The sequence below is a fragment of the Danio aesculapii genome, chromosome 17, assembly GCF_903798145.1.
Source record: "Danio aesculapii chromosome 17, fDanAes4.1, whole genome shotgun sequence".
Taxonomy (NCBI): Eukaryota; Metazoa; Chordata; class Actinopteri; order Cypriniformes; family Danionidae; genus Danio; species Danio aesculapii.
Window position 1 is genome coordinate 52,848,569 of NC_079451.1, and position 20,890 is coordinate 52,869,458.

General features: G+C 37.4%; 1 protein-coding gene across 2 annotated transcripts in view; it reads right to left on the reverse strand.

The window, feature by feature from the left end:
- LOC130244353 (formin-1) overlaps nt 1-20,890 on the reverse strand; it is a 168,773-nt gene that overhangs the window by 35,995 nt on the left and 111,888 nt on the right. For both annotated transcript variants that reach the window (XM_056476738.1, XM_056476739.1), the window contains 5 exons: nt 18,823-18,911; nt 15,841-15,970; nt 14,106-14,252; nt 11,216-11,275; nt 9,255-9,375 (listed from right to left, as the gene is read on the reverse strand). In XM_056476738.1, coding sequence (XP_056332713.1) covers nt 9,255-9,375; nt 11,216-11,275; nt 14,106-14,252; nt 15,841-15,970; nt 18,823-18,911 — 547 coding nt within the window. The remainder of the gene's footprint in view (nt 1-9,254; nt 9,376-11,215; nt 11,276-14,105; nt 14,253-15,840; nt 15,971-18,822; nt 18,912-20,890) is intronic.

A 20,890-nucleotide genomic window follows, 5' to 3' on the forward strand; every position in this document is an offset into this window, starting at 1 on the left:
GTGAGGGTTTAGGGTTGGGTAGATGTTAATAAAATACAACTAATGAGTAATTTAATAAATAATATATATATAACATCTAGGGATGCTGCAATCAGAATTTGTGCAGATGATACCAAGTACAGATTCCTTGTATTAAGCTTCAGCACATTTTCCCTCTGAGTATGATACTTAAGTGGAGATCTCTTCTTATCTAAGAGAATACACTAAGGATGCTTCATATAACACATCTCTTTAAACCATTTAGTGTGATCATGTCATGGTCAGAAGCAGCTTTACAGATAGCACAGATAAATAAACTGGTAAGAAAACAATGCAAGACTAACAACACAATTTGGGAACATTGCAGGTGATGGAAGAAGAATTTAACATGCCTTGTTCAGGAAAAAGTTTGCAGCGCACGCTTGATGCATAAGAAGTTGAAACACACACCTATAAATCCATTACTTACTATAAGGAAATAGGCCTATAAACTTCTGTTTATTAGGAGTGTCAAAATTGTTTCTTCAATGCACCGCGATACAGACGCGAACAATTCGGTCTCGGTTACAACAATAACACTATTTGTGGATCCAGACACAAGCGTGTCTGCAGAGCGAGTTTTCTACACCGCGTCGCTATCTATAATGGTATATAATATAATAGGTGGCGGGATCAAGACGGAGATTTTGAGATGAGAAAAGTCTGGTTATTTATAGTGAGTTACGGATTGTCTGATAGGATAATTAGTCATGAGGTAAAGTTGGAACAGCTGTGAACAATCATAAGCACGTGATCCTCTCACATCTGTTTATAGATAAACTTTACTTAACATCAATGTCCGCGTCACTGTTTGCTGAACAGTGCCAGAGCCGCGCTGACCGTTAGAGCCAATCGCAGCCTATTCTGTTGAGCGTGTGATCAATCATAGGCGTAAGAACTCACTCAACAACGCTCATAAAGCAAGAGGGATTATATTTACATTAGTTTATTTGCTATAAATGCTTGTTGTTCTGTGCATGTACTTGAGTTTTGTTTGATACATTCAAAAAGAGGCTAAGCGCAGGTAAAATTAAAGGTACTGTTCATTTGTCTGACTGCTTGTATTAAAGGACAACATTGTATTACAAATGATATAGAAATATAAATATATTTATAAAAATATCAATTTTAATACAAGAATTATTCTGTTGCTAAGTAAAATATTGAATTGTTTATTGAAAGCATCGTCAATGCACTGTGATACACCGAGATATTGTATTGAACTGAATCGATGGCATGATAATCGTAACCGAACTGAATCCTGAGACCAGTGTAGGTTTATTGCAATAAATCAATTACAACAAGTTATATTATTAAATAATCATGTTAAAAATATAATTTTAAAGTTTAAAGTTCCAGTCAGGTTTTAGTGAACTTGCAATATTGTCAAAAGCACCGAACTTTCTGTTCTTATATTTAAAAATGCCTAAATACATGCAAGGTCATTCAACTACTTAGCTTATCTCCAACTATTGATAGCAGATACGGAGAGCCATAAAGCAGCTTGGTTAGAGAGAAGGATTTGCACTCGTGATATCTTTACTGCTCTATTCATTTCACCTAATGCTTAAAACATCACTGTATGCCACTCGCAATCTGTTATCTTGCTCGTTCACTTTCATCGGCATGATTTCCAGGGTATTTTGGGCGCGTCACGGAGCTATGGTAGGATGAGACAACCAGAAAGGTTTGATCGCTCTGCGTGCGTCACAGCAGCTCAAAACACTGGATATACAATGGTTACAACAAAGAGAAAATCACTCGCACGAGTCGCTCTAATAAAGGGTTGCACCGTATCTTTATGTATTTCAGCTGCTGTGACGCAAGCGCAGTGATCCCTTACACCCCACACATCATTTCCGTGTTGCAGCTGCTGTATGTATAACCCGGGTGCGCACGTGCATCTTCCTTGTGTGTTCATGAGATCGGTCAGATTGACCAGATTAAATGTGATTATCGTCAGATCTCCGGCCGATCGATCAAAGCATCCCTAATAATAATTGCTATATTTACTGTTTTACATTACTATGAGGTTTGGGTTTGGGTAGATGCTAATAAAATAAAATTAAATGGGTAATTTAATAAATAATATAAACAATTTTCATTAACTTATGGCCGCAGCTGTATCCCTTCTAGCAACAACCCACTGTCTGAGCCCCAGTTTTATGCTCCTCCTCTGCGGTTCTTCTGATTTATGCCAAGCTGAACAGACACTTTTGTTTGTCTGAGGTTTTGATGTTAGTTCAGATGGCAGGCGCTGCTTTATCTCCCCGCTCTAAACTAAATAAAACAGACAAAATATCCAATAGAGCTGCCATAGAGTGCATGGATTTAGTAAGTTAAAGTGTTCTCTGATATCTACATAGTAGGTATATGGCTTAGGCAAGTTCAAATATTCTCGATAAATGTTTTTATGCTCATTTATAACCACAGAAATGCTCATTAATAACCCCTAGAATGAAAAGCACAGTTTTGACCATATTTAGGATGGTCATGAATATTAATGAGCTCCTTTTGACACTCTACAGCTCGTCAGTACCAGCTCTCTCTCTCTCTCTCTCTCTCTCTCTCTCTCTTCTCCCGCTTTTGCCCATGTCACAGGTCCCGCCTTAATTATGTCGGCGACGTCACCGGAGATTGACATGCAAAATGATCTATTATTAATAGAAATGATATAACATTAATAGAAATTAATAATCATACTTCATTTGTCAATAAATATCTTAACAAATTGAGTAGATGCCTTGTTAAATCTTTACAGCTAAAGGATCTTTAACATAAATGAAAACACAGGCAGAATTTAATATCAACCTCAGCATGAACAGATGAGTTTAATAAAGTGTGTTGGCATTCTTTCACTGTGAGAAATTAGAGTAGGATCTAAGTGATGTGACCCAATCCAAAAACATGCATTAAACACTTATACTCAGCAGCCTACATGTGTTTACTGCCTCATTACAAACATTTATAACAAATTACATATACAACTTGTTTTCAAAATAAGATTGTATGTTTAGATAAACTTTAAATAAGGGGAAAAAAAGATAATTGTTGTGATCTCACTAGGAAACGTTGTGGCCAATTAAAGCAGCCTGAGAAGTGCATACTAATGATCACATGTGCAATGTAAGAGTCTGTGTTTGGTTCTGAATTACATTCATTTCCAACAACAACAACAACAAAACCCTGTTATTTCAATTGCAGCATTTACTTTTGATTTCATGCAATATTAATGGTGTATATTTTATCACTTTATGCGTTCTGTTGTGATCCAATGTTGGGTCAAATATAGACAAACCCAACCGCTAGGTTAAAAAGTGCAACTTTTAAATTGAAATTTAATTGAAATTTTAACCCAATGTTGGGTTTGTCCATATTTGATCCAACATTTGGTTATGACTAACCCAACATTTTTACACCACGAAATATAAACCATAAAATAAAATGCATATATCTTTCATTTCCATTTAAGTTCTCTTTAGAAACATTCTACAGTTTTAGCAGCCTTAAAATACTTTAGAAAAAGATTATTATATTATATTATATTATATTATATTATTTGTTTATTTATTATATTGTATTGGGTGTCAGGGTGGCGCAGTGAGTAGCACTATCAACATACAGCAAGAAGGTCGCTGGTTCGAGTCCCAGCTGAGTCAGATGGTATTTCTGTGTGGAGTTTGCATGTTCTCCCTGTATTGGTGTGGGTTTCCTCCGGGTGCTCTGGTTTCCCCCACAGTGCAAACACATGCGCTATAGGGGAATTGAATAAGCTAAACTGGCCGTAGTGTATGAGTGTGAATTCAAGAGTGTATGGGTGTTTCCCTGTGTTGGGTTGCGGCTAAAAGGGCATCTGGCGGTTCATTTCGCTGTGGTGACCCCTGATTAATAAAGGGACTAAGCCGAAAAGAAAATGAATATTACATTACATTACATTATTATATTATATTATATTATATTATATTATATTATATTATATTATATTATATTATATTATATTATATTATATTATATTATATTATATTATATTATAACAGTGAATAACAATGGCAATGTTATGAAATGTTATGTTATGAAATGTTATGTTATGTTATGTTATGTTATGTTATGTTATGTTATGTTATGTTGTTTCCTAGTACTGGGTTGCAGCTGGAAGGGCATCCGCTGTGTAAAACATATGCTGGAATAGTCGGCGGTTGATTCCGCTGTGGCGATCGCTGTTAATCAGGGACTAAGCTGAAGGAAAATGAATCAATGAATGCATTATATAATATTTAAAAGTTTAATTGTGCTGTAATAGTGCTTTCCCTGTAAATCAAACCCATGGCCTTCTGTCTCAGTAAAATTCACACAACACACACACACACACACACACACACTGACTGGCTGGGCATTATCTGACAGAGAGAAGATTTAGTTGAGTAAATCCATCAGCAGCATCAGAATGAACAGTAGGTCTGAAACTGCTTTAACCCTGACGAGGGTGAATGAGCCCAAATGGAGATCAGGTTTCGTGTCTCAGGGCATCTGCAGATCCGTTTTCAGACATATAAGCAGCCCCTGAGACTGACCTGTGTCGCGACCCTCCGCCAGGCCGTGTCACACACCACGGGTGTAAAATCAGCAAACACAAACCCTTAAACACACACACTCACAAGACAAGCTGGACGACTCATCTGCTTTCTCTGATAATAAATAATGTCTTAAATAATACAACTAAGAAATAATAATAAATACATTAATAAAAAAATAATGAAAAACAATTCTCAAAACTCAAACAATTCACTAGCTAAGATTTGATGAGTTACTACTACTACAACAAATAATAATAATAATAATAATAATGATAATAATAATAATAAAATGCTTTTTTGTCAGATATGTTGTACAAATTATTTGTTTTATGCTTAAAAACTCTTTATGGAGTCAAATAATAGGGAATAATTACCAAAACAAGCTCTGGTCAACTGAATCATTTTAATGAATCACTTCAATAAATGACTCAGTGAATCAATCTGAACAATTCAAACGTTTCACTAGCTGAGATTTGGTGAGTTACTACTACTACTACTACTACTACTACTACTACTAATAATAATAATAATATTAATATAAATAATGCTTTTTTTGTCAGATATGTTGAAAAAAATTTATTTGTTTTATGCTTAAAAACCCTTTATGAAGTCAAATAATAGGGAATAATTACTAAAACAAGCTCTGGTCAACTGAATCATTTTAATGAATCATTTCAATAAATGACATAATGAATCAATCTGTACAATTCAATAGTTGAGATTTGATCAGTTACTACTACTACTAAATATAATATTAAATAAATGTTTTAGTTTTTTGTCAGATATGTTGTAAAAATGTGTTTGTTTTATGTTTAAAAACTCTTTAAGAAGTCAAAAAATAGGGAATAATTACCCAAACATGATCTGATTAACTGTATGATTCATATGGTGTTCATCAAATGCATAAATGTTTATTTAAAATCTTTTCTTTTGGGTAAAAATGTATAAGTTTTTTATGCTTTACATCTGTTTTCTGGTCAAATAATAAGGAATAATTATTGAAACATGCTCTGGTCAATGGTTTTAAATGGTATTTTAATGAACCACTTCAATAGATAACTCAGTGAATCAATTTGAACAATTCAAACAATTCACTAGCTGAGATTTGATGAATTACTACTACTACTACTACTAATAATAATAATAATAATGCATAATAATAATGCTTTTTTGTCAAATATGTAGTAAAGATTATTTGTTTTATGCATAAAAACTTCTAATGGAGTCAAAAAATAGGTAATAAATGCTGAAACATCCTCTGATCAACTGTATGATTCATATGGTGTTCATCAAATGCATAAATGTTTACGTAAAAAATCTTTCTTTTAGGTAAAAATGTTTTGTTTTTATGCTTTACAACTCTTTTGGGTCAAATAATATGGAATAATTATTGATTTTATTGAATCACTTGAATAAATGACTCAGTGAATCACTTTAAACAATTCACTAGCTGAGATTTGATGAGTTACTACTACAAATAATAATAATAATCATAAAAACAATGCATTTTTTGTCAGCTATTACTTCTAGTTTGTAGTTTAAATGGTGTTCATCAAATGCATAAATATTTATGTAAAAATATTTCCTTCAAGTAAAAAAGTATTAGTTTTTTATGCTTTAAAAATCTTTTTGGGTCAAATAATAAGGAATAATTATTGAAACATGCTCTGGTCAATGGTCTTAATTGAAATTTTAATGAATCACTTTAATAAATGACTCACTGAATCAATCTGTACAATTTAAACAATTCACAAGCTGAGATTTGATGAGTTACTACTACTACTACTACTACTACTAATGATAATAATAATAATAATAATAATAATAATAATAACAATAATAATAATAATAATAATAATAATAATAATAATAAAATGCTTTTTTGTCAGATATGTTGTAAAAATGTATTTGTTTTATTTTTAAAAACTCTTTATGAAGTCAAAAAATAGGGAATAATTACCCAAACATGGTCTGGTCTGGTCAACTGTTTGATTTTAATAAATCACTTCAATGAACAACTCAGTGAATCAATCTGAACAATTCAAACAATTCACTAGCTGAGATTTGATGACTTACTACAACAAATAATAATAATAATAATAATAATAATAAAATAATAATAATAATAATAATAATAATAATAATAATAATAATAATAATAATAATAGTAATAATAATAATAATAATAATAATAGTAATAATAATAATAATAATAATAATAATAAAACAATGCTTTTTTGTCAGCTACTTCCTCTAGTTTCTAGTTTAAATGGTATTTATCAAATGCATAAATGTTTATGTAAAAATCTTTCTATGTTGTAAAAATGTAATATGTTTTTTATGCTTAAAAAGCATTAAAAAAATGCTTGATGGAGTCAAATAATAGGGAATAATAAACAAAACATGCTCTGGTCCACTGTATGATTTTAACGAATCACTTCAATAAATGACTCATTGAATCAATCTGAACAAATTCCAACGATTCACTAGCTGAGATTTAGTGAGTTACTACTACTACTACTACTACTACTACTAATAATAATAATATAAATATTAATACAAATACTACTTTTTTTGTCAGACATGTTGTAAAAATGCATTTGTTTTATGCTTAAAAATTCTTTACTTCAACAAATGACTCAGTGAATCAATCTGAACAATTCACTAGCTGAGATTTAGAGAGTTACTACTACTACTACTACTACTAATAATAAAATACTGTTTTTCAGTCAGATCTAGCTCATATTTCAGTGTATTTTCCACATATTTCAGAGCTCAAATCTGAATCCAGAAGCTGTCGGTGTGACTTTCTCCACCAGCTCTGACTCTCACTTTTAAACAGAAATGACTGCAGGTATAATTAGGAACACTTGGAGCTCTTTATGATAGCGCGGCATAAATATTTATCCCTGTCTGCTGCCGTCGAGCGCACAAACACTCCAAAACCAAACGCCCGAGGACTCGCAGCCGAGACTTTTCTTGTGGTGCGGATCAAATGCTAAGGCCCTTGTTTCTGTATTTATTGTCCTGCATTGGTGTGCTAATAAATGAGTGACAGACAGCTCGAGGTGGGGCGGCAGCGCTTTTTTGTAGGCGTTTTGTGTTTTTCCCCCGGGTCACTGAGGATCAGAGTTTTTAACAGCGATTCTCAAATGGAGGGGAATGAGCAGAGAGCATATCTAATTGCTTTCATATGCCGTGTTATTGGCTGATTTAAATAATTGCAGACACTGGGGGCTTGGGGGGGCATAACCTTTGACCTCAGAGCTCAAGCTCTAGTCCGAACTCTTACATGGAAATACACTGCTTTTAAGTGCATGTTAAATGACAGACGGTGGGATCAACATGATCGGTTAGCTCATTTCCTACACTGGAGAATGATTAACATGCTAAAACACACTGTCTGTTTTAAAACACTAATTCAGTCAAATTAAATACAGTAAAAAACACTGAACCAACCAGTGAATCACTAAAAATGCTCTGGTCAACTGTATTATCTAGTGAATCAGTTGAATAACTGACTCACTGAACTATTAGAGTCACTAAACCAATCAGTGAATCATTAAACATGCTCTGGTCAACTGTATTATCTAATGAATCAGTTGAATAAACGACTCATTGAACTACTGGAGTCACTAAACCAATCAGTGAATCATTAAACATGCTCTAGTCAACTATATTATTATAATGAATCAGTTGAATTAATGACTCACTGAACTACTGGAGTCTCTAAACCAATCAGTGAATCACCAAAGATGCTCTGGTCAACTGTATTATTATAATGAATCAGTTGAATTAATGACTCACTGAACTACTGGAGTCTCTAAACCAATAAGTGAATCATTAAACATGCTCTGGTCAACTATATTATCTAATGAATCAGTTGAATAAACTACTCACTGAACTAGTGGAGTCACTAAACCAATCAGTGAATCACTAAACATGCTCTGTTCAACTGTATTATCCAATGAATCAGTTGAATTAAAGACTCACTGAACTACTGGAGTCACTAAACCAATAAGTGAATCACTAAACATGCTCTGGTCAACTGTATTATCTAATGAATCAGTTGAATTAAAGACTCACTGAACTACTGGAGTCAATAAACCAATCAGTGAATCACTAAACATGCTCTGGTCAACTGTATTATTATAATGAATCAGTTGAATAACTGACTCACTGAACTATTAGAGTCACTAAACCAATCAGTGAATCATTAAACATGCTCTGGTCAACTGTATTATTATAATGAATCAGTTGAATAAATGACTCACTGAACTAGTGGAGTCACTAAACCAATCAGTGAATCACTAAACATGCTCTGGTCAACTGGATTATCCAATGAATCAGTTGAATAAATGACTCACTGAACTACTGGAGTCTCTAAACCAATCAGTGAATCACCAAACATGCTCTGGTCAACTGTATTATCTAGTGAATCAGTTGAATAAATGACTCACTGAACTAGTGGAGTCACTAAACCAATCAGTGAATCACTAAACATGCTCTGGTCAACTGGATTATCCAATGAATCAGTTGAATTAATGACTCACTGAACTTGTGAAGTCACTAAAGCAATGAGTGAATCAATCTGAACAACTCTTAGTTCAGGTGTGTTGTTTCTCTCTGGCATTAAATCAGCAGTACGGATGATATTCATACCTGTCAGCTCTTTCTTTAACTTGCGAAGGTCTTTTGCCAGATCTTCAAACTTGACCTGCGCGGCGTGGAAGAGATCCTGAGGTTCAGGCAGCGGGAAAACACTCTTATCTGTGCCTGCGTTCTGAAGCACAACAACAACATATCTTTATACCATTGTCCCATTAAAAACAATCTAATTTAGCTATTTAAGCATCTTTACAAACATGTGTCAACACTAGCAAACTCTTGTCATATATACACTCACTGGCCACTTTATTAGGTACACCTGTCCAACTGCTCGTTAACACAAATGTCTAATCAGCCAATCACATGGCAGCAGCTCAGTCATTTAGGCCTGTAGACATGGTCAAGACGATCTGCTGCAGGTCAAAGCGAGCATCAGAATGGGGAAGAAAGGGGATTTAAGTGACTTTGAACGTGGCATGGTTGTTGCTGCCAGACGGGCTGCTCTGAGTATTTCAGAAACTGCTGATCTACTGGGATCTTCACGCACAACCATCTCTAGGGTTTACAGAGAATGGTCCGACAAAGAGGAAATATCCAGTGAGCGGCAGTTCTGTGGGCGCAATGCCTTGTTGATGCCAGAGGTCAGAGGAGAATGGCCAGACTGGTTCCAGCTGATAGAAAGGCAACAGTAACTCAAATAAGCACTCGTTACAAGCGAGGTCTGCAGAAGAGCATCTCTGAACACACAACACGTCCAACCTTGAGGCGGATGGGCTACAGCAGGTGCCACTCCTGTCATCTCAGACTCGTTTCTTGAACATCACCATGAATTCACTGTACTCAAATGGCCTCCACAGTCACCAGATCTTAATCCATTAGAGCACCTTTGGGATGTGGTGGAACGGGAGATTGGCATCATGGATGTGCAGCCGACAAATCTGCAGCAACTGCATGACGCTATCATGTCAATATGGAGCAAAATCTCTGAGGAATATTTCCAGTATCTTGTTGAATCTCTGCCATGAAGGATTAAAGCAGTTCTGAAGGCAAAACGGGGTTCAACCCAGTACAAGTAAGGTGTACCTAATAAAGTGGCCGGTGAGTGTACATATACTTTATTTCAGAATTATTCTTCTTTGGGAAAAAAAAGAAAGAAGGTCAAATTTAAGCACTTTTAAAGCATTTCCAGGTGCATTTTAGAAATGTCCCTGCACTTTAAAAGTGTGGCAAATTACACATTTACAAACATTGCAAAAAAATAGAGTTTTTGTCTTGTTTCTAGCCCAAATATCTAAAAATTCCTCAATCAAAAAGCATTTTCTGGACAAGCAAAAGATATTGGGTTGTTTTAAGAAATAACGAGTCAAAATTTAGTATGTTTTTCCTGAAAAAAGCACAATAATCTGCCAGTGGTGCAAGCAAAATAATGTTGTTTTGTTCTCTTTTTTATAAAGGTAACACGCGCTATACTCCATATAGAAGCCAGAAACTTTTGTACTGCACACTGATGATCAACAGTAAAATGACCCACTGTCCCTCTTAATCCCAACAGGGAAAACCAGCAACAATCAAGAATGCATGATTATCTGCTGACATGGCTTTATAATCAATAAATGTGATCATAATGGAAGTCAATGGGGCAAAAACAGCCCCCAACATCACCAAAGTGGAGTCAATTTACCCAGAGTGTATTGTTGAGTTTTTGAAGATTTTCCTAAAATATTAGAGTTGTGACGAGGGACAAGATTAAATCCTGACAAGATTTCTCGTTGAGGTAGAAAGTTGTCTCGTGAGTTGTGATGTTGTGATGGAGCGTGAGGGTGAATTTAGCACTGAAGATTGGAGGCAGGATTTGATTTAAACTGCAAATCAAGTGTCAGCTAAAATCATCACATTTGCTGAAACACAGAGAAAGCTGTGAAACTCAGCCTCAAAATCAGCCCAGAGTGGAGGAAAACGACCCAACGGCACACAAGGGTTAAGCAAAAAGAATCAAATAAAAACAAACTCAGTACCTCGTCCATGTTTCGCAGGTAGTATGAAACCACATAATCCACCAGACTCATACGATTGTCCTGAAGGGTAAAGAAAATAGTGAACATCATGGCTAACATGTCGAGATATAAGTCTGTAGAATAATAATAAATGTGCTGCAGTTTATTACAAGGTTTCTGTAGCGTAATATACAACACCAACACACACACAGGGTTTCTGCAGATATCATAATGTCAAACTTAAGACTTTTTAAGACCTTTTTAAGACCATTAAGTATTCAATTTCAGACCTATATCACAATATCAAAAACACACATGCACATATAGAGAAAAGGCTAAATCACTAAATTAGTGGTAAAATAAATGTATTCTAATTGAGCAGTACTGAAGACAGTTTAGATGCACTATTAAACTACAGAAATAACAAACAAACAAACAAACATCTAAAGGCTGATTTAGACTTTCACCTGGCGCCACATCGTGCATCTGACGAAACGCACGAGGCTTTTATACTTGATGTGTTCGCCATTGAGATTTTCTTTGAAACGACAGGGAGCGGCCAAAAGAAACACAGAACTACGTCATATCATTAATATGATTGAAGATTTTTTAACAAATTGTTTTTTATTGTTTTTATAATTTATTATAATGATTATAAAGACTTTTTAAGATTTTTAAAATCAAACTTTGATGCATCACTTGCTTTTGTTCATATCTCGGACAGATCTACCTATTAATTGTATAATACCTAATAATTGTGGAGCCAACATCACTACAGCTATACACTTTTATATACATATACACTTATTTAACAACACACTTTACATGCCAATTTGCACATAACAGCTGCACATATAACGTTGTATATAGGAATAAACACGTACATACACTTGTCAATCTGTATATTTGCACTCACTACTTACTTCTATTGTTTTAAATACATTTATGACCTGTTTTTGTCCTGTCTCTGTAATCCTGTTGCACTGTAGAAGCTCTGTCACCAAAACAAATTCCTAGTATGTGTGAACATACCTGGCAATAAAGCTCTTTCTGATTCTGATTCTGATTCTTTTAAAGTTAAATATTATTGGCAACAGAACATGGGTTACTCTACAATTATATTCTTTATTATGGCAAGAATAAAAGCAAAAAAGTGCACTTACTAAAATACTGACTGTTCATTTTTTTTATTTTGCCCACTCAACAGTTCACACATTACTGTCTGGCTAGTTTCTGTCCTCTACTTATAAGCTAAAAAGGCAATAATGGTGCAACGTTCCTGACCATTATCACCAATAAAGCCTAGAAATTGGGCATCAATATATTGTAAACCGATAGGTTCATATGTTCCTTTCCAGTAATCATAGACATAATTTGTTCCTTCATTTTAGTTTGTAACTTGTAAACTGTTTTAAATTTAAAATTGTACTATATAGATCAGTGTAAAACCTATGACTGGTGGAAAAACAGAATCTGTAATATTAAAACCACCCAGGTCTCCACCTTTCCATGGCCTCTCTTTTTGTTTTAACAAACTCATCCCTCTGGTTTTTCCAAACTTTTACAAAAACTTTCCTCCTTTCCCATGGCTGTTGCCATTTCTAGCCAAGAACTATTGGTCACCTGGTTCTCCCTATGATCACGCATGGACGGATCATAAAGATGTCTGTATAGTTGTAACTGTTTCAGACAAAATCTCTTCAAAGTGTTTCATATTCATCTCAAATCAAACGCAGCGCTGCGTGAGCTGTTTGCTCGAGCCTCAAAACATTTCGTGAGCTCCGCCAGATGAAACCATTGTCGCACGCACCCAAAGCAAACCTCCACAAACACATTCGCCGGACGTCACATTCGCCGCGCGCACTGAGTTCAATAACAGAAAGCTGATTGGCTGTTGCATGTTGGTCTCATTTGTAGTTGTAATAGCGCAAATTACAATTGGAAGAGTGAAATAAAGAACTACAACACAAAAACCAAGCAACAGCAAGAAAAATGAATTTAAATGAGCATTAGATGATGTAGTGTTACATGGACATCAGAAAAAGAAGACCTGTGCAAAAATATTGAAGACCTAGAACAGCCAATTTAGGACTTTTTAAGGCCTAAAATTTCGATTTTTAAATTTTAGACGTTTTAAGACCCTGCAGAAACCCTACAGACAATAAAGCACAGCAAACTATTACACACGTGCAGAAAAGACACTCTCCAACTTTACAAGGTTTTCAAGTTGTTGGAAGAAAGATCAAGATCCCATAATGAATCACAAAATACAGCTAACTGCTAATTTACAGGTGTTTTGCACAGGGTAGTATTTTTGCTGTCAATTTAAAAGAATACTTGTTCATATGATATGATACCATGACGATGAAATATAAATATAGAATTTTAATTAGCATATATTTGCTACATATCTTAAAGAGCAACTCGCTCTTAAAGATCTCAAAACTCAGGGCTTCTGGCAAAGTCAAGTAAAGGAGGTCGAGCCTTCTCATTTATAGCTCCTAAACTCTGAAATAGCCTTCCTGATAATGTCCGAGGCTCAGTTTTTCCCTCTCCGCTGTCTCCACTGGCTTGCATGGTTCAGGATCTGTAGAGCTGCGCATCGTTGGATTTGCTCTTCAGTGTTTGGACTCTCAGTAGTGATTATTAAACCACACTGAACTGAGCTCAACTGAACTGAACTTAAACACTGAAACCTGAACTACACTGTTCCTATTTACTATGATCTTCTGTGTGAAGCTGCTTTGACACAATCTACATTGTAAAAGCGCTATACTAATAAAGCTGAATTGAATATTTATATAAACGATATGAAGCATTTTACTGCAAAAACATTGAGCTCAGGCACAGAATCTGTCTGTAAAATGACATATATTTAGTTCAGCTTTAGGTTTGTTTGTTTTTTTGTTACCCTGCTCTTGACGTCTTTTAATTTAGGCAGAATCTCCAGTCCAAATCCATCCGCCTGTCCACGGGTTCGATTTCCACCATTCATGTAGTTCCCGAAGGCCAGAATTACACCGATCACGTCCCTCACACTGTCATTATCAAGAAAAACCTGTAGAAACACACACACACACACACACACACACACACGCGCACACACACACACCCACACACACTTAGGCCCCATTTACACTGATGAGTTTTAGTTATTAAAATGGCGTTTTGGACATTATATTTTCCTCATCATTTTCCTTTAGCTTAGTCCCTTTATTTATCAGGGATCACCACAGCGGAATGAACCGCCAGCTATTCCAGCATATGTTTTACACAGCTGATGCCCTTCCAGCCACAACCCAGTACTGGGAAATACCCATAAACACTCCTTCACACACACACTCATACACTAGTGTTTAGCTCATCAATTCCCCTATAGCGCATGTGTTTGGACAACACGGGGAGAACATGCAAACTCCACACAGAAATGCCAACTGGCCCAGCCGGGGCTCGAACCAACAACCTTCTTGCTGTGAGGTGACAGTGCTAACCACTGAGCCACTGTGTTTCCCACAAAGTGAAGTTCATTTATAAACTAATTTCAAGAGGAGCACGTGATTATGACTGAACACGGCATGATTCACCAATCAGATGATTCCTAACTCACTATAAATAACCAGAGTTTCTTACTACAGTTATCTTCGCCTTGAACAATCCCCCCTTCCACCCCTACTTTCCCTTCATAGGGTGGCACGGTGGCCAAGTGGTTAACACTGTTGCCTCACAGCAAGAAGGTCACTGGTTCAAATCCTTATCAGGCCAGCGGTCGATTCTCTGTGGAGTCTACATGTTCTTCCCCCTGGGTTCTGCGGTTTCCAGTCCAAAAACATGCATCAGAAGTGAACTGATCAATCTAAATGAGCACTATAGTCAAGCTCTTAACCAGCAGCATTATCAGTCATCAGCTCTCAACAAAAGGGGGAGGGGGGTTCTCGAGACCTACCTGAGCTCAAACTCCCCTCTCACCCTGCAAACGAGAGGGAGCCCCGGGCTCGAGGATATTATGAGCTCAGGGCTCTCTCCCAGGACAGCATGCCAAACAAGCTTTATAATCAATCATCAGCTAAGTGTCAACTCTTGAAAGAAGATATTTTGAAGAATGTTGGAAACTTGCAACCATTGACTTGCTGTCACGATCACCAGCGGTCTAAAACACCATAGATGGCTGGTGATCGGGACAGACTCTGGCAGTGACTCGGGATCTGGAACATGTGTGTGTAAGCAGAGTGCATGTATGGAGTTGTAGTCCATGAAATGGTGGATTTGTAGTCCGTAACACTTGTGAGTGTTTTCCAGCGATCTATTGAGTTTTAGATTGCTGGTGATCGTGACACTTGCATAGTACTTGTTTTTCCTACTGTGGAAGTCAGTGGATACCGGTTTCCAGCATTCTTCAAAATATCTTCATTTGTGTTCAACAGATGAAAGAGACTCATAATGATGTGAAACCACCGGAGGGAGAGTAAATAGTGAGCAGATGTTCATTTCTGAGTGAACTGTCCCTTTAACTAGTGAGTAACTTTAATTAGCTATGTGTATTCTCGGGATAGATGGTGGATTGAGTGTAGAATTGTGTATTGGTTTAGTGTGATTACTGTTGATTAGCATGCTGTTGTAATGTAATAGCAGTGTGGTGATTGTTTTACCTTGCAGACAGTGGAGATGATCTCCACCTTACGACGGACAGAAGAAATGGAGTCCACAAACACAGACTGGAATATGATGCAGTGAGAGCGACCGGCGAAATCCGGGATCTGTGACAGTTCATACAGGAATCTGAACAACAGGAGCAAACACACGAGAGAGAGAGAGAGAGAGAGAGAGAGAGAGAGAGAGAGAGAGAGAGAAAGAGTCATCAAAGAGCTGAGCGATGACCACACACACACACACACACAGTATTGCACACGCAGGCACGCACACACATATATACACAAACATATACACATACACACGCATACACACACACACACACACACACACACACACAGGCACGCACACACATATATACACAAATACATACACACACACACTCGTGCACACACACACAAACACACACACACACATACATACACACAGACTCACAAACATATATGCATGCGCACACACACACACACACACACACAGTGTTGCACACGCAGGCACGCACACGCATACATGCACATACACATACACATACACACACACGCACACACAAACACATATATACACAAACACATACACACACACACACACACACACGAGCACACACACACAGTCATGCACACACTTACACACATATTTACACATACACACACACGTATACATACACACAAACACAAACACACACACATGCAAACACACAGACTCACAAACATACATGCATGTGCACACACACACACATGTGCTCACACAAACACAGACACGCACACACGTGCACACATACATATATATATATAAATACATATACATACACACACACGCACAACCCTAACCCCAACACACACGTACACACACACAAACACAGAAACTCACACACATGTACACACACACACTCACATGTTAACACAGACTTACAAATATTTGCATGCACACACACACACACAAACACACATGTGAGCACACAAACATGCGCTCAAACACACACACACACACACACACACACACACACACACACACACACACTCACTCATGAGTGTACACAAACATGTATGCACACACACGTGAGCACACACACACACACACACACAAAAGCACTGGCACATGTACACAAGCATAAACACTCACAGGCGCACACATAGACACACACAAACATACACAGAAATATACACAGACGGACACACAAACACACATTCTCTCTCTCTCTCTCTCTCTCTCACACACACACACACACACACACACACACATGAATCTGGATGTAAGTAAGTGCACTTAAGTGTAATCATGTCGGATATTAGCGGCACGAGTCACAGAGCTGCTTTCCTGTTTGATTAGCATACGCTAGCACAGACTCACACTGACTCACTACAGTGAAGGGTCAAAGGTCAAACACTGCTCACTGATTCACAAGAAGTGTTTAACCCTGTTATTAAAGCTCTTACAGGAACAGATAGAGGCAGAGTTCAACAAGACATGAGGATTTATTCACCTATTGACTCTCAACTGAGTCCAAATATATCCAAATCCAAATCTTTAGGACTTTGTTCATTTAGAAGAAACACAAAAGAAGATATTTTGAAGAATGTTGAAAGAAAAAGAGCATTTTTAAACAAAATAATTTAAACTTAATTTCAGGATTGATCAGGTTCAGACCACCTTTTTGAGCAAATGGAAGATGAATAAGCAGACAATTTTAATGCTTGGTTGATTATCTATTGGGGTGACGCAGTGGCGCAGTAGGTAGTGCTGTCGCCTCACAGCAAGAAGGTCGCTGCTTTGCATGTTCTCCCTGCGTTCGCCTGGGTTTCCTCCGGGTGCTCCGTTTTCCCCCAAAGTCCAAACACATGTGGTACAGGTGAATTGGGTAGGCTAAATTGTCCGTAGTGTATGTGTGTGAATGAGTGTGTGTGGATGTTTCCCAGGAATGGGTAAAACATGTGCTGGATGAGCGGTTCATTCCGCTGTGGCGCCCCCAGTTTAATAAAGAGACTAAGCCGAAAAGAAAATGAATGAATGATTATCTATTGATTATTAGTGTCTGTGGCACGGTGACTCAGTGGTTAGCACTGTGGCCTCACAGCAAGAAGGTCGCTGGTTCGAGTCCCGGCTGGGTCAGTTGGCGTTTCTGTGTGGAGTTTGCATGTTCTCCCCGTGTTGGTGTGGGTTTACTCCTGGTGCTCCGGTTTCCCCCACAGTCCAAACACATGCGCTATAGGGGAATTGATGAACTAAATTGGCCGTAGTGTATGAGTGTGCATGGGTGTTTTCCAGTACTGGGTTGCAGATAGAAGGGCATCCACTGTATAAAACATATGCTGGAATAATTGGCGGTTCATTCCGCTGTGGTGACCCCTGATAAATAAGGCACTAAGCCGAAGAAAAATGAATGAATGAATGGAGCAAATATGGTTAAACCTAACCATTGGGTTAAAATGTGACAATTAGATTTCATTTTAAAATGAACCCAACATTGGTTTTGTCCATTATTGACCCAACATTGGGTTAAATAATTTTTAGAGTGTATATTTATGCGATTTTCTCAATATTTTGAGAGCTGAATTGGATTTTTTGAACCCTCAGATTGCAAATTGTCATACAAAATAAATCTATCTGAATTCTGGAAAACTGACATTTATGACGGCGACATGGTGGCTCAGTGGTTATCACTGTGGCCTCACAGCAAGAAGGTTGCTGGTTCGAGTCTCGGCTGGGTCAATTGGCATTTCTGTGTTCTGCATGCTCTCCCCATGTTGGGGAAACATATGCGCTATAGGGGAATTGATGAACTAAATTGGCCGTAGTGTATGAGTGTGTGTGAATGAGTGTGTATGGGTGCTTCCCAGTACTGGGTTGCAGCTGAAAGGGCATGCGCTGTGTAAAACATATGCTGCAATCGTTGGTGGTTCATTCCACTGTGGCGGCCTCTGAAATAGAGACCAAGCCGAAGGAAACTGAATGAATGAATGCACTGATGTGAGATCTGGATGACGTACTGTTCAGGTTTATCCAGCAGTTTCAGCTCATCTTCTTTAGACGACTCGTAATGTTTCTTGATCTTCTCCAGTTCGTCAGGCTGAGCTCTCTGAAAACATCACCACAAAACCATTACGAGTGAATAACACACAGTTTAATCAGAGTCTTCAGAGAAACAAGCATTTTAAGATTATAATGACACCAAACACAATATTAAAGACTGAAACATTTCAGCCAAATGATGATTGACAAGTAAAATAAATATGATGCTGTTTTCAGAAATAAAGGGTCAAAATGAAGTGAGTTTTTCTTTAAAACAAGATAAATAATCTGCTAATGAGGTAAGATAAACAATCTTTATTCAAAGCAAAACCTGGATTATTTCACTTCCCCCATTGTCAGATTATTTAGCTTGTTTTAAGGTTAAACTCTCTTCATTTTGACTCATTATTTCTGAAAACAAGACTATATTTTGGCTTGTCTGGAAAATGCTTCTTGACAAAAGTTTTAGATATTTAGACTAGAAACCAGACGATTGTTGTTGTTTTTTTCACCGTAGATTTATTGTTTTGTTATTTTCATGAATTGAATCTCACATAACTTTTATCTAATTTAATTTTTAAATAAAATATAATATTAATATATTAAGATATTAATTAATCAACCCAGGCTCATTCTGAAAACGTAGTCCCGTGGACATTTCTGGGGACCGCGAAATAAGTCCCGGGATGTACGTATGTTTGCAGTTTTTGGTTTTCGCGAATTTACAAGAGGCTGCTGTGTACGCTTTTTTGCTTCTCAAATGTCTCCCGCGAGTGCCGTTCGTGCCTGCGCTGTTCTCGCGTAAACCCACCAGAGGCCGCTGTCGAACGACCGTCTGTCTGTCCGACTGGCTGAATGATTGACTGGGCGACCCACCCTCCTTCCCTGAACCCAACCAATTTTGCAGATTGACCCACCCACCCGCCCGCTTACTTCCCTAAACCCAACCAACAGTTTACAAAAGCCGTCCACAAAAAGAAAAGCCCTCATCTGATTTTTACCACGTTTTGGGATTTTCTGGAACCGCTCTTCCCCAGACTCGAACCCGGTCGTCGTGGTCAGCTTCTCTCTGCGTCTGAAGTCCGCCAACGTACAGGACGAGCTAACCGGACAAACTGGTTTTGGCGGGAAAGCCCTCCACACGAAGGTAAGCGGTCAGCTGGTAAGCGATAAAAGGAATGGCATCACACTGCCCCGCAGCGTTATTTGCTTAAAAAACTAAATGCAGCCATACGTACCTCCGGATACATAATTCACAGTCTGCAGAATCGTCCACGGGACTACGTTTTCAGAATGATCCTGGGTTGAAATTAATTTTATTAATATTATAAATGAGTAATAATATACATATTAAGAATTAATATTAATTTGAATGAATAAAACACTGTCTTTAAAATGAGACCACATATAGATGTCACGTTTACATTTGCATTTTCTCATCCCTGCAGGAAAAGGAACAAACAGTTAAACGGTTCAACTAGTTATTTAGTTGTTCTAGTCTATCTAGTTATTCAGAGTTATACTATTATTATTTATAGGCCCACATGGAATCTGTGCATGCAGAAATTCAGATTGTTCAGCCCATCATTTAACATATTCATTTACATATGCTAATGTGGCACAGTGAGTAGCGCTGTTGCCTCACAGCAAGAAGGTCACTGCTTCGAGCCTCGCTAAACAAGCTAAATTGTCTGTAGTGTTTGAGTGTGAATGAGAGTGTATGGGTGTTTCCCAGTGATGAGTTGCTGCTGGAAGGGCATCCGTTGTGTAAAACATATACTGGATAAGTTGGTGGTTCATTCCACTGTGGTGAACCCTGATTACTAAAGGGACTTAGCCGAAAAGAAAACGAATGAATGAATGTTCAAGAGTTCACACTTAGATATGCTTGACGCTAATAGCAGGTTTGGCATGTTGTCCTGGTAGAGAACCCTGAGCTCTGAGATAATTGAGCCCAGGGCTCCCGCCTGGACGTTTAGCATATAAGGGGGTCCGAGATCACGTAGATCTCGAGAGCATCCCCTGGTAAAGGAAGGAAAAGGAGGA